This window comes from Lepidochelys kempii, chromosome 21, assembly GCF_965140285.1.
Source record: "Lepidochelys kempii isolate rLepKem1 chromosome 21, rLepKem1.hap1, whole genome shotgun sequence".
NCBI lineage: Eukaryota > Metazoa > Chordata > Testudines > Cheloniidae > Lepidochelys > Lepidochelys kempii.
In genome coordinates, this window is record NC_136400.1 from 13,012,486 (window position 1) to 13,026,956 (window position 14,471).

General features: G+C 45.2%; 1 protein-coding gene across 3 annotated transcripts in view; it reads right to left on the reverse strand.

Annotated features, from left to right (window-relative positions):
* Positions 1 to 3,567: 3,567 nt before the first annotated feature.
* The window catches only part of PROK1 (prokineticin 1), a 30,571-nt gene continuing 19,667 nt past the window's right edge, over positions 3,568 to 14,471 (reverse strand). For all 3 annotated transcript variants that reach the window (XM_073319934.2, XM_073319933.2, XM_073319932.2), the window contains 2 exons: positions 10,527 to 10,652; positions 3,568 to 5,064 (listed from right to left, as the gene is read on the reverse strand). In XM_073319934.2, coding sequence (XP_073176035.1) covers positions 4,945 to 5,064; positions 10,527 to 10,652 — 246 coding nt within the window. In that variant the 3' untranslated portion in view covers positions 3,568 to 4,944. The remainder of the gene's footprint in view (positions 5,065 to 10,526; positions 10,653 to 14,471) is intronic.

Below are 14,471 nucleotides of genomic sequence, written 5' to 3' on the forward strand. Positions count from 1 at the left end.
ACTTGAAGCCAGGGGGTGTGGCAGCCCCCTAGTTCCAGCACCTATGTATAGATTAGCTTTCTGGATAATTCCACCTTCTCCAAGGTCTTCGCTTCAATACGGTTGAAGAATAAAATGCTCCCTCCACGAGGTGGCAACAGAAACAAGCATGTGTTCGATAAAGGAAAACGTCTGGAGTAAGATAAGTGACTCAGGATGACGGGTATGTCTGCTACGCATGTCGAGTAGAGCTTGTCCACATTTTGACCGAAAAACAGGGTTTTACAGGAAAATGTCACTTCCAGGCTACATTTTATTTTTTTTTTTCAATGGGAAATGTTTAACTGCAACCATGTTTTCGGGGTTGAGGTGCACTTTTCGGCTTGATATTTTTCCAGAACGGAAATGGAACAACAATTTTTATTAGAATTGAAAAGAAACAAAAACCAAACTTTTCAAACGTCCTGTGACAAGCGTGTGTGGGGATGGGGGAGAAACAAAATAATAAAACCTGAACAAATGTATTGTTTGAAATTTCTGGCAGGGGAATTAAAAACCCTCAGTTTTACAACCAGTCCTCATGTCTAGTGAAATTCACCCCAGTGCAGATGGCATGAGACCTAGGTACGATCCTAGTCTCATTTAAGCCCTTAGGGTAACTGTAGTGGGGTGGCTGCCCCACTCCTTTACTAGGTGGGGCTTCAGCAGGCCAGGGAGGCGGTGCACATGGGCGGCCAATCAGAGAAGGCCTGCTAAGGAGCCCATCAGAGGCTGAGTGAGAGACAGCCAATCAGAGCCAGGCTCAGCCATATATAAAGGCTGCCCAGGGAGGGAGCAGGCAGTCTCTCCCTGACTGGCAAGGGAGGAGGACAGGCTCCTTTGTGGAAAGGTAGCACCTTGGACAGAGCAGAGCTGGGGAGCTCTGGCCAAGGAAAACCCAGGCTGCTGGCCTAGGCCAGGCAGGTGCATAGGGCTGAAGGGGAAGTGGCCCAGGGACAATAGCAGGACAGGGGAGAGAAGGAGGGCAGGGAGGCTGCCACTAGAGGGTCCCTGGGTTGGGACCCAGAGTAGTGGGTGGGCCTGGCTCCCCCCCCTTCCCCTTGTGCTACACCAGGCTGAAGAGGAGCGTGGCCCCATCCAGGCTGTGGCTGGTCCCGGTGATAAGGGGCTAGACTTAGAGGCTGCAGCAAGCCACTCCAACAAGGTGCAGATCGTGTACTGCCGATAACACCAGACCCCGGAAGGGGGTGAGACTGGAGCAGTGGGTACTGCCGGAGGGCAGTGTCCTGAAGAGGATGCTGCTGAGCGGGGAGCAACAAGGATCCCTGAAGCAGCAGAGCAGACGAAGGGCAAGGCACCATGCGAAAAAGGTGCTCTCTGACTGGACAGAGCTAATTCCCGGAGCAACCAGCAGGAGGTGCCAGTGGTGGTGAGTCCTAACCCCGTCACAGTGACTTTAAAGACCATAATCCCTTATGGGGGTATATGTCATTGTGAAACTGTATTACTCCTTTTTCTGCACAGTGCACTTTTTAGAATGTCAAAGAACTCCACCTATGTGCTGCGACAGTGGCCATTTTGTTCTCAGCATTACTGCAGCTTGTTAGAGGGGGGTCATGCACTGTGCTCGCGCTCTCTCTCTCTCTCTCTCTCTCTCCCACCCCAAACTTTACTTCTGTTCATTCTTGTTGCTGTTTTCTTTAGTTTTAAAACAGTCATTCCGACTGAATGCAAAATTCTACAGGGGTAAGTGGATAGTGGTCCCTTGAATTCAATGGAGTTGCTTCCATTTACACCAGCAGAGAATCTGGCTCTGAAAGTGTATCTTGGTGTGCAAAACAAAATGAGAAACTCACTAGCAGGGTATGTGTTGTCACGTTCTGCTCTAGCAGCTGGTCCATCATAGGGTAACAACCTACTTCTGCAACACTCTAATGGTCTTACTCCTTTAGCTCAAGCCAAGCCCTTTAGTTCTTTAGTACATACAGAGAATCGTTCCACTAACGCTTATTTTATTTGGTTCCAACAATGAACTAGGATCCACATGGCATGTCCCCAGAAAAGTGCCAGATAAGTATCACATCAGCCCGCTCACCTATTATAACACTAAAGATGATGTATCCTAGTCAATAAGACTCTGCAAACTCAATATCTCATCTGATGTTCCAGATAAAATTAAGTGGAAAGAGACAGATACAGCCTTTCTCTCACCCTTTGCCTGCCTTGTCCAGTTAGATTGTAAACTCTGAGCAAGGACTGTCTTTCTTTCTATAGTTGTAAAGAATAACAGGGTCCTAACAGCAGTTGCAGCCCTATGGGTGCTACCGTAATACAAATGAATGGTCTAGTGCTGAACTAGATGGCATAAAAATTGAGACCTCAAAACACAGTTTTACCATTGTATGTTTATCATAATACAGTCAAACACACAGGTTTCCCACGTACATATTACAAGCAGAATGTTATTTTCCCAGTGAACAGGGTTTTTGAATCCATTCCAAAAAAGTTTTTTGCATTGCTTCTATCTTCTTGGAAACAAACCTCCATTTTGCAATAGCTGCTAAAATTAAACCAGAAATCAAGGTCAAATGATGCAGAAGGATCTTAAACAGGCCTTTAAAAAGGACAAGTGCATACAGGCCTCTGAACTGATAAAATTTCCTGAAGGTAACGTACTACATATATTAGTGAACAATATTTAATTGTATTTAGTATATTTTTGGAGTGAGCTTGACAGACCTAAATGTAAAGACCAGCCTGTGATATCATAATGATAGGATATCTGAAGCTTACGCAGATGCTGAGTAGGGTGTGAATAACTAAACCTTTCCTTTTTGTATTACATACTTTCCCTAAGGACTGATTCAAAACCTACTGAAGTCAATGGAGATTGGTTCAAGCTCCTAGTGAATAAATGCTAGACTTAACTGAAACATTACGATAAAAGGTTGTATCTGGGTGAGCACCTAAAGGGAAATCAAACCGTTCAATAATTAAAGGGACACACAGTATAAAAAACGGGTTGGGCTGGTTTAAACTAATGTCAATGGTGGATTCTCTGTAACTTGGAGTCTTTAAACCATGATTTGAGGACTTCAGTAACTCAGCCAGAGGATAGGGGTCTCTGGCAGCAGTGGTGGGTGAGGTTCTGTGGCCTGCAGTGTGCAGGAGGTCAGACAAGACGATCACGATTGTCCATTCTGGTCTTAAAGTCTGTCTCTCCACTATTACCCATGTTGAGTAGTAGCTGATTCTGCAAACAATCCCATGAAGAACGAATAGGACTGCTTGTGGAGTATGCTACTACACAACATGTGTGTGGATGCTAGCACCTGGTCCTATCCTTAAAACCTAACTGTTAATCATTACAGCTTGGATTAACAGCTGTGCAGAGGATGGAAGTTCTGTTTTGTGCAGGATTCTGAGACTTCAATGTTTAGCTCTGTTCTAAATCAGGGTAAAAACCTACCATATTGAAATTCTCTGCAAATGACACAATCATTTCAGGTTGATTTTAAACAATAAATTGACACAGTTGTTTAATTTTGATTCTTTATTATATTTTAATATAATAAAATTTAATGACAAGTCACCACAAAACACAAATCAAAAGATTTTATTCTGAAAACGTCTTTCCCATTTTGATATTGTTGGGGCTTTTTTCCAATTCTCTTCTAAAAGGAGATTCCACTGCAAACAACCAAATTTCGCAAAGCATTTTGATTTGATGGACCTGTATGTTCTCTCAAAATATGGTTCTATGAAAGTTTCTCTGACCAGCTGAGACTTTCAAAAATGAAATGGGGCAGGGGGGGAGAATGTACACTATTTAGTTTGCAATGTTGTAGTAGCTGTGTGGGTCCCAGGATCTCACACACACAGTAATAGCTTTTATTGGACCAACCTCTGCTTGGCGACAGAGACAAGTTTTTGAGCTCCACAGAGCTGCTGTTCAGCTTAGCATTTCACTGTGGTTGGTTAATGAAACTCGGCTGGTTAATTTCACCTGCTGTTTATTTTCAGTTCCTATTCCCCGGCACTAGTCTGATTGTAAAGCCTGTACTCACCCTGATCAGTACTTACTCCCAGAGTAGACCCACTGGATACAACAGGACTGCGTGGAGCAGCTGCTGTTGGTGTGCAGGGATGTGGGGGTTGACTACAGAGGCCAAAGTTCCTCCTCCTTTTGCAAGGTGGAGCTCTGGTGTAGACGGCACGGAGCAGATCAGACAGTGGATGCCATAAGCTGCAGCCTGCCTCTGGTCTTATATTCTTTTTATTCAAGCATCCCATAACTGTTAAGCATAAGCTCCATGCCTTACTAAGAATAACAGCACAGGGGTTATTTGGGTGAGTAAGCACTTAACCATATGAGTGAGGGTTTTTTAATCCTGAAAACCTTTCTTTCTAGTAAAACCCCTTCGTTCCGTTATATAAAATAAATGTTGGGTCTGAAGTATTGTTGACAGCATCCCCCACTTTTTTTTACATGCAGAGTGACATTTTCAGAAGATGTTGGAGATTTTCAAAGGGCAGTTAGGCACCCAGCTCATTGAAAGTCAATGGGAGTTAGGTGAGTGCACACACGCTAGTGAACAAAGCACTGGATGTGGCCTCAGAAGACCCAGGTGCTATTCCTGTCTCTGCCACTGGTCTGCTGAGTGACCATGGGTAAGTCACTTTGCCTACTTGTGCCTCAGTTTTCTCAGCTATAAAATGGGGATAATGATCCTAACCTCTTTAGTAATGCATTTTGAGATCTACTGAAGGCTGTGCTTAATCAGTGCTCAATGTTATTTGTGCCTTTGAAAATCTCCCTCTACCTGTGTTTTGTCTTTACACTCACTGTAGAATACTTGGTGGTGGTGAAGGGAAATTAAAAAAGGTGTTGGATGGTGCTCGTTTCAGAGAGCAGTGCTGCCCGGTCCTCCAGCTGGGAAGGGCTCTGAAGCTCCATCCTGTTTGCTAAAAGTCTATGTTCTTGAAGTCTACTGAACACCGGAATCTGCCATCAATGAACCTGGAGCATATAAAGTTTGGCAAACACGGGCAGGTGTGGTGTTGGCGTTTTCCAAGGAAAGGGACCTTCAGCAGAAAATGGAAGAGACAAAAGACACCGCAAAGAATGTCAGAACTTCAACCACAGAGCAATGCTAGGAAAATCCTTGGCTGGGTGAAACAGACTCCTCCCTGTAGGTGTTTCATGTCCAGTGACAATGGGCCAAATCCTGAAGTTCTTTACTCTGGCCCCAATCCAGCAAAGCACTTAAGCTAATGGATAACTTTGGCCATGTGACTAATCCCCACTGGCTTCAATAGGACTGGTCAGGCACAGTATTGTCAACGCCAAGTGCTCAAAACTCAGGACTCAAGCCCACAAAACTCAGGGACTTGACTTGACAAATCACAGGCCTTTTTAAAAAGTATTGGCTTATTTAATTAGCCTCCTAGTGTCTGAGCTTTCGGGGGCGCCCAGGTCTTGTTTAACCAGCTTTTCTCTCTAACCATGGGAGTTAGCAACTGCCTAATTTTAAAATGGAAGTTGAGGTTCTCCCATAATGGCATGACTCCAAGAGCTGGGGCCTTGTGAGAAAGCACCCGCTGCGACCAGACTGACAATAAAATGGTCAAAGTGGGCAACACTGCAAATCAAGGCCTAATCCTGTAGCTCTGATGGGCAGCACGGGTCCCCTTGCTGACCACGGGATTCCTAGCAAGAGTAAAGGGTTGCAGGACTGGGTGCTTGGTCCTGACTCGGGTATCCTCTTGGAGCTCATTTGGACCACAGCCAGCTGAGGCTTTCAACTCAGAACTCCTTACAGTCATGAGTGAATTTAGCCTGGCAACTCCAGGGAGTAGGGTGATCAGGTGTCCAGTTTTGGACCGGAACACCCAGTCAAAAAGGGATCCTGGCGGTTCTGGTCAGCACCGCCGCCTGGGCTGTTGACTGTCCAGTTGGTGGTGCTGCCATGCTACACAGCAGGGCTGGCAGCTCCCTGTTAGCCGCTACGCCACACCGCATGGCTCCCAGGTCGGGAAGCAGCCGCCATGTCCGGCTCCTAGCCTGAGGGGTGGCCGGGGGGGTGCATGTGCTGCCCTGCCTGCAGGTGCAACTCCCATTGGCTGGGTCAGGGCAGGTGAGGAACTAGCGTGAGCCTCATCAGGCGGCTATTGAGGGGTCGTGTGCTGTCAGGTGTCTTGATGGTACAGGTGGATAAATACAGTTCTCCTTCGGATCCTCCCTTAAAACATGCTAGATTCACAGGCCTCCCAGCATGATCCCCCTGCCCAGCACTTCCCCGCTGTCTGCCGCTAGGGCTGTCCTCTCACATCTCGCATGCATCTGTTAGGCTGTCACCCCTTAGGGATAGGGGCCTTGTCGCTGTACGTGTTCTGAACAGAGCAGTGTACGCTCCCCGTGCTCTGTAGACAAGTGGAGCTTCAGTCGGTGCCTTGCAGTGCATTGCAGGTCGAGTTCTGAGCTGAGCTGGGAACAGAACCCAAGGGTCCTGCATCAGAGCCCACTGCTTTCACTATTGGACAATGCTGCCTCTTTCCCTTGAAACTAGGAACCAGCATTTTTCATAGAATATCAGGGTTGGAAGGGACCTTAGAAGGTCATCTAGTCCAACCCCCTGCTCGAAGCAGAACCAATTCCCAGTTAAATCATCCCAGCCAGGGCTTTGTCAAGCCTGACCTTAAAAACCTCTAAGGAAGGAGATTCTACCACCTCCCTAGGTAACGCATTCCCGTGTTTCACCACCCTCTTAGTGAAAGTTTTTCCTAATATCCAATCTAAACCTCCCCCACTTTTACACTGGGGTGCGTGAAGTTAGGCCTTTAAAGTGGGGATGGAGGGGCTAAGGCACCCAATTTCCCTTGAAAGTCACTTTGGCTCCTTTGACAATCCCAGTGGGCAGTGACATAAGAACAGCTTGACTTTCAGAGGTGCTGGGGTTTGCAGCAGGCCCCCCCTCCTGTTTTTGTCTCATTCTGCTCTTAGGTTTCAGAGTAGCAGCCGTGTTAGTCTGTATCCGCAAAAAGAACAAGAGGACTTGGGGCACCTTTAGAGACTAACACATTGATCTGAGCATAAGCTTTCGTGAGCTACCACTCACTTCACCGGCTCCCTTAGTTCGCTTTTCATAGATTTAGAGATTCCCGGGGCAAGACTCTAGTCTGACCCCCGTCTCACCTCGGCCAGAGAACTGCATCCCAATAATTCCTGGAGCAGATCTGGTAGGAAAACACCCATCGTGATTTAAGAATGGTCCGTGATGGAGAACCCCTGTGACCCTCGGTAGATGGTTTCGGTGGTTAATGACCCTCCCCTGTTAAAAATGAATGCCTTATTTCCAGCCCGAATTGTCTAGCTTCAACTTGCTCCCTGTTCTCACAGGGATCGGAGAACCAGACCCTCAGCTGGTGTGAGCTGGGGAAGTTCCATTAAAGTCAGCCATTCTGCCTGCATTGGGACCTGCTCACAATGAGTATCCTAGAATCAGAGAATAGCAGGGGTGGAAGGGACCTCATCTAGTCCCACCCCCTGCTCAAAGCAGAACCAATCCCCAATTTTTGCCCCAGATCCCTAAATGGCCCCCTCAAGGATTGAACTCACAACCCCGGGTTTAGCAGGCCAATGCTCAAACCACTGACCTATTGCTCCCCCATGAGAGTTAACTCAACTGTGATGCATGGTGCTCCTGATTCTCCTCTCACCTCTCCAATTCCGCTGGAGCCGGTCCTGATTGCTGACATGCGTGAGAGCAAGATCAGGTCCTGTGAAGTGTAGTGGGAGGAGAAGTTTTGGAGTAAGATGTGCTGTTGTGTGGGTGTTTGTGAATGGGGGACTAATTGCACCGGATCTCTGGGGGTGAAGGGAATACTGATTGTCTCCTTGCCTCTAGACACTAGAGAATCCATAGGGACATAGGCCTGCCGCATTATGAAATCCTGTCCCTGCTGTCACAGGCAACCCTATCAGAATCCCATTCATCTACTGACCAAACTCCACCTTCAAATCACTTAGGAGGTTTGACCCCCCACTACTTTTACTGCGAGGCTGTTCCAGAACCTCTGCTGGTTAGAAACCTGCTTCTAATTTCCAGCCTCCATTTATTCCTGGACAGTTTATCCTCCGTTGTTCTTGTACCAACGGTGTCCGTTAGCCTCAATGGTTCTTCTCCCTCCTGGATATTTATCCCCTGATGTATTTAGAGAGCCCTAGGAACCTCTTGTCTCTTTCTGTAACATATAATCTCGGGCAAGCTCTCTGCTTTCCCCAGGGTGGTTCAAATTTGCTTCTAACCCTTCACCTGCCATGTGAACTGCTGAGTCCTTGCTCCATCTCCTGGTGGATGTAGCACACACTAGAGAGTAGTGGCTGGGGGGTTTGCAAATTCAGTATGAAATCCTGGCCCCATTTAAGTGAACTGGGGTTTTGCTGTTGATTTGGTTGGGGGTGTTGGGATTTCACCCCTTGATTCTATTCCTAACTCCAGCAGGGGCTGCATGAGTCTAGGCTATGCAGGATTGTAGCTGTGTTGGTCTCAGGACATCAGAGAGATGAGATGGGTGAGCTAATATCTCTAATTGGTGAGAGAGACACGCTTTTGAGCCACAGTTGCTAAACTTGTTTCCCCGCCCCGCCCCAGAAGTTGGTCCAATAAAAGCTATCGCCTAGCCCATCTCATCTCTCTGATCCTGGGCTAGCCACTTAGGGCTAGACATTCAAAAGAACGTGGCATCCATTTGGGCGGTAGAATAAATGGACAGATTTCTGCAACAGCTCATCATGCTGGCCCCAGCTGTGTCCTTGGCGATACTGGCCTGGAGCCTCTGATTATGCAGCCATTACAGGAGTGGTCTCATTGAATAAAGGTTGCAGAATCTAGACCTCTGTGCCTCAGTTTCCCCTAGCTTTAACACGAGGATAATGCCTCCCTCAGAGGGAGACTTATACAGCACATGGAGGTCCTCAATAATGAAAGGAGCTGAGCAGGACAAATTATTGGGATAAACTATCCTTTGGCTATGAGCAGCCATCGTTTAGCTGTTACCTGTTTTTGCTGAAAATTAGGGGACACCATGAGATTCACCATTAGAACAGCCAGGGTGGAAAGGGCCTGGATTCCCCAATGTCTTCAACTTCCTCCTTCGCCTCTCCTCCATTTGTCCTTCTCATCCCCCATCTTCTCTCCCTCCTTTCTGGTATTAAATGGGAAGGTGAGGTGACAGACATTTATCTCCTGTCTTTTCAAAACAATCCCTTATGAAATTTAAGCCTCGAGAATGTATCTTTATTTCCCCTTGGCGGTGATTTTAATAAAGTCTGATTCCCTTCTGAATCTTTCTCCATCTCCTGCAGGCTGATCCTGGGCAGAAAGCCCTGCATTATTTACTGAGTCTCCCTCCTAAGAGATCAATGTCTGAGGAGTTATTAGCAGAGTCCCTCAAAGGCCTTAGCGACTGGTGCTAAGTACTTCCACTTTGGGGTAATGCTAAAGCTTTTGTGTTGCGTGCTGGACAAAGCCACAGAGTTCTGAAGGTTCACAGACGTTATCCTGGCTTCTGGTTTGCTTTGTTGAGTATTTAGAATTAAATCTCAAGTGACAAAAGCACCTTTCTTTAAATAAACTGAAAGCACAGATTGAGCCCCCTGGAGCCACGTGCACAGCACGACTTGAGCTGTTAAACAGGCTTGTACAGCGCTGGCCATAGGCCAGCAGTGACCTGTAGAAGCTTTGACAGGTTGATGTTAGTAGAGTGCTGTTTGAGGATCTGGCTGGAAGCGTGAGTGGTCATGGTAGGGGTAGCTGGGTGTTAGGACTCCTGGATTCTCTTTTCAGCTCTGCATGTTTGGATAAGCCTCTGTGTGCTGGTGCAGATAGGGGGAAACTGAGGCACAGATTAGGCACCACATGTCATGCAGGGATTCTCTCCATTTGAGAGCAGAGCCCAGAGTGCTTGAGTCCCAGACCGTGCCTGCCCCACTGGAGTATACATCCACAGATGGATGGCATCGTGCACCCTGATCCCTGAAAGTCCTTCAGATTACAGTGTGATATGTTAAACTGTAAAAATTACAAGCTGTAACTTTAAATCCTAAGGGGTTTCCTTGCCTTGCTAGTAGGCTGGGGGGGGGGGTCTGTAGGGAAGTCTGCAATTGGAAGTCTGCAGCGAGCCAGTCTAGAATAAGATGGGATGAGTTGTGCCTCTGTTTTAGGGAGCAGCCTGTTTTCTCTCTCTCTGTTCTGGGTTCTTCTATGTTTATCAATCTGAATTCTGAGAAATAAGGTAATGTTACGTTGCAACCTTCCCGCAAGAGAATTCTCTGTGTATGCCATGAACATACCTTACAGGATCTGGTTAGCAGGGTTATAGCACTGCCTAGACTAATATGATGTAGTATTTTTTTTTAAATGGCACCTTTGAACTCATCCCTCCCAACAAAGAGTTGCTCTAGAAAATATAGCTGCAGCAGTATTGAAAAAGATCAGCCCCTGGGCCATTGCTTAGACGAGACTGTGAAAGGGTTAAGGGCATACCTTGTGACTGAACGGGTGGCATTCATCTCCTTCCTGTCCCAGCGGAGTGCACATCCTGAGTCCTCGAAGCCACAGGCTGATGGCACAGCATGTCCCGGCTCCACACTGCAGATCCCTCTCACAAGCCTAACGGGGAGGCAAAACAAGCATCAATTAGCCGGAGGTGCATTCAGATCAGCTTTACTGTGAGCAGGGGAAATCCCTGCTCCAGGGCAACAGGTAAATAAGTCAAGCTGCACTGGCAAGTGCTTCAAAGACAAGCATCTATCCTTAATCGGAACAAGAGACCCTTTAAAAGCCACATATCTCACGTTAAGTTGATGAGGGCTTGTGGTGAGAGTGAGAATCCGATTCTGGCTAGAAGGGCTTTACACAAGCTCTTCTGACATGTTCAGGACTCAGATGCCAAAGGGGAGGAAAGGTCTTTGTGCTCCTGAGGCTGACAGGTGATGCAGGAGGTGAGCTAGGGAAGCCAGCCATGCTGAGTTCAGCATTAAACCAATGGCTACATAATAAAATAGTCACTTATTCGTTTGCATTACAGTCAGGGATCAGGACCCTGGCGGAAATCACTGTTGCTCCCACTGAAACTAACAGCCATGCTGATTTACACCAGCCGAGGATCTGGCCCCAAATCTTTCAGTTTTTGGCTCCCAGATTCTAGAGAATGAAAGCTTGGAACCGGTAACGTGTACCAGAAGGTCATGGTTCTAGGCCCAAATATTCTAGGAAACGCTTAGAGCTAAAGCAAGCTATTTTCTTTTGACAATCTGCACAGATTTGAACTTTGGAAAGTAGGGGCACTTTTCAAATCAAAGACACAAGTGGCTCCCTACCTAGCATTGGTCTCCTGTATCCAAAATCACCAAGCTACTGTACAGTGCAGCGTGGCAAAATGCTCCATGTCTGAGACATTTGGCTAATACCGAGCAAGCTGATACCAGTCAATGCCTGAGACAGGGCGGCAGGTTTTAGCTTCTCAGCTGCTGAAATTACATGTGTGGCTAGAATCAGATCCCTTCCCTCAAGGTGCCTGGCCGTTTATTTCACAAGTGGTCCTACTGAAATCAGTGGGAGTTTTCTTTCTGCTTTGGAGAATCTTTACAGTTTACTTGGTGGTGGAGTGTCATAATTCTAGGGCTAACTTTTCATTTTTTAGAGTACCATTTGGGAATGGATGAAATGAAGTGAAAAAGGCCTTTGTTCTGTGTGGCTTTATCAGACTAAGAATAGCCACTAGATTTTTTTTTTTTTATAAGGGAAGAATAGTGGAGCTCATAACAGAAACCAGTGGGATAGAATTGCAATCTCTTCTGGAGTATTTACATGTGTGTATTGAGAGAGAGGAACTATAAAAGTTTCAATTTTTAAAACAAGCTAGATTTGATCAGTAAAGTGTAAAAACTTTAAACCTTTTAGAAGGAGAGCCTGATGCTGATCCTGTTTAAGTCAATGGTAAAACTCCCAGCTGTGGGACCAGGATCAGGCTGAAATTGCACGGAAAGGCAGGTGTGAATTATATTTTGTACATTCCTTTTTTGAAATGAAGCTCTCTTCTTTAAACAATTCTTTGGGCATAAGAAGTCTCCACTACACATTTTATTTGCAGGGAGAAGAAAGGGATATTCTAGGATTTGCTTTCTTTCATGAGAGAGTGAATCTGCTTTTTCGTATTTTAATCCTTTTCTGAATTCATGTCTCTGAAATGGAAAACAAGGGAAGCCAGGACTTTGAAATGTAAAGTAACATAAGGGGCTTTGGAGTGATGCTCAAGTGAGCTGTAGCTCACGAAAGCTCATGCTCAAATAAATTGGTTAGTCTCTAAGGTGCCACAAGTCCTCCTTTTCTTTTTGCGAATACAGACTAACATGGCTGCTCCTCTGAAAACTATTCCTCTGTGCTTTGACTTCAGCCAGGCCCTTCCAACAGCTCAGAGTTCGCTCTAACCCAAGAGCAGTTTAATAATATGCTCTCACAAAAGCAGAATGTATATACCTCCAACACAAATTAACACTATTTAAATAAATTAGGATATATTGCTTGGACTCTTGGCCTCTCTCCTTTTCTCTTTAAATTTGGATTTTTTTCTCTGGGTATAAATTAATGAGACTGACATTAATTAGGATGCTGGGGCAGATAGGCGACGCTGACTTCAGTGGCGTTAGGACTGCTTATGCCAGGGCCTCTGTCTGAAGGTGCTGTGCTCCTCTCACATCTAGTGAAGTCAGTGATGGTTTGGGATGCTCAGTACCTCCTAGGATCAAAGCCCCCAAAATGCTCATGGGCCAGTTTGGGGCTGTCTATTAACATGTCCTGACCTTTGTGTTGTGTTAGAACTTGACATTTTTCTCAGCTTGAAAACTTTTTAATATTTCTCTCCTCCCCTCTTTGACTCAAATACCAGTTTATGGCACTATAGTGTTATGAATAAGCACTTATGATTCCCCCGCCTGCTTTTTATCTGCATACATTTCTCTCTGTGGGTTCATAGCTGATAGAGTACAAAAGATGATCAGTGAGTAAGAATTTAGCGTTTAGTCTAACTCATACAAAAATCCAGTACTTTTTATCCTTCAGCTAGCCTGGTCTCACTTTGGAAATAATGTAATTAGATACGAGTGATCACAGCTCAAAAAAATCATGTACAAGTAAAACCATTATTTGTGTTACTAATAAACCTCTACAGAAACCAAACAAATGTAAAAATCATAACCCATTTTTCCGTATTTATTCTATTTCTATTTTTTTTCTAGAACTTTCTGCTGAAATGTAGGGGTGGGGGAATCAAGTCTGTTTCACTTTTGTTTATAGTCAGTGTCACTTTCAGATTCACTGGGCATCAAGTGCTGCTGGAGGAATGTTGACTTAATTCAAACTGAGTTTCCATCAGAAACAGAAAATTCAAACGGTGCAAGCATTTCTCTTGGGTTTAGGGTTGCTTATTTTTTATCACTGATATGTTGGGACCCAAAAGTGAGCTGTTAATACACACGCAATGATATTTCATTATAATTAATATAAAGACACGCTTTGAAGATATAAGCACAGTATAGATTTTTGCTGTATGTATTCTTAGTTGAGCATTCAGGAGGAAATTCTTTTCTGAATTTCAGAAAATAAATATTTTCACTGCTAGAAGATGCAATTATCTTCTCCAGTCTTAGGGAATCTTGTAGCACCCACATCTCGGAAGGAATACAAGATCTCTGACCTGTTCAGATGTCACATTAGATAGGCAAGAAAGTCAGACTTACCCCAGTGATGACTGCACATTTGTAAAAAGTTATTAAAAGGAAGAAGCACAAGATTTGGATGACCGTTTTCATGGTGACTAGGAAAATAAGGAAACTCTTCTCTCTCTGGCGTGCCAGAATAACAGCGCGATGTCTGAAGTCCTTGTCCCCTTTCTCCTTGCTCTCCTCCTGATGAGATCTGAGAGCACCCTCCCTCGCCTGGCTCTGTATATAACATCTCAGCCCCTTCAATCTCCTTCACTGATGTTTTTTCTGATGATCTCAGAATAGGCAGATGAGACCCAACTCTGCTGATGTGTGGGGGGGAAAAAAAATTAATAAACTAGAATGAGAAGACAATCATTCTACCCTTACAAATTATGCAGTTTTTAAATGATTTCTAAATCATTTAAAAACTGCATAATTTGTAAGGGTAGAATGATTGTCTTCTCATTCTAGTTTATTAATTTTTTCTCATTCTAGTTTATTTTTTTTATTTAATTTTATTAATTGTTTCTAAACATCTAGATTTGTTTTAAACTGTCCTTCTATAGCCACTATAAATTTGTGTTAGAATAAAATTAAGGATTTGCAACTTTTTGCAAAAACAAAGACAAAATTAGGCTGATTTCCCCCCCCCCCCCATGCTAGTGCAGAGTGTGCAACGTGTTGGTATCCGTGATAAGTGTGTTGTGGGGGAGAGGGGGGAGAA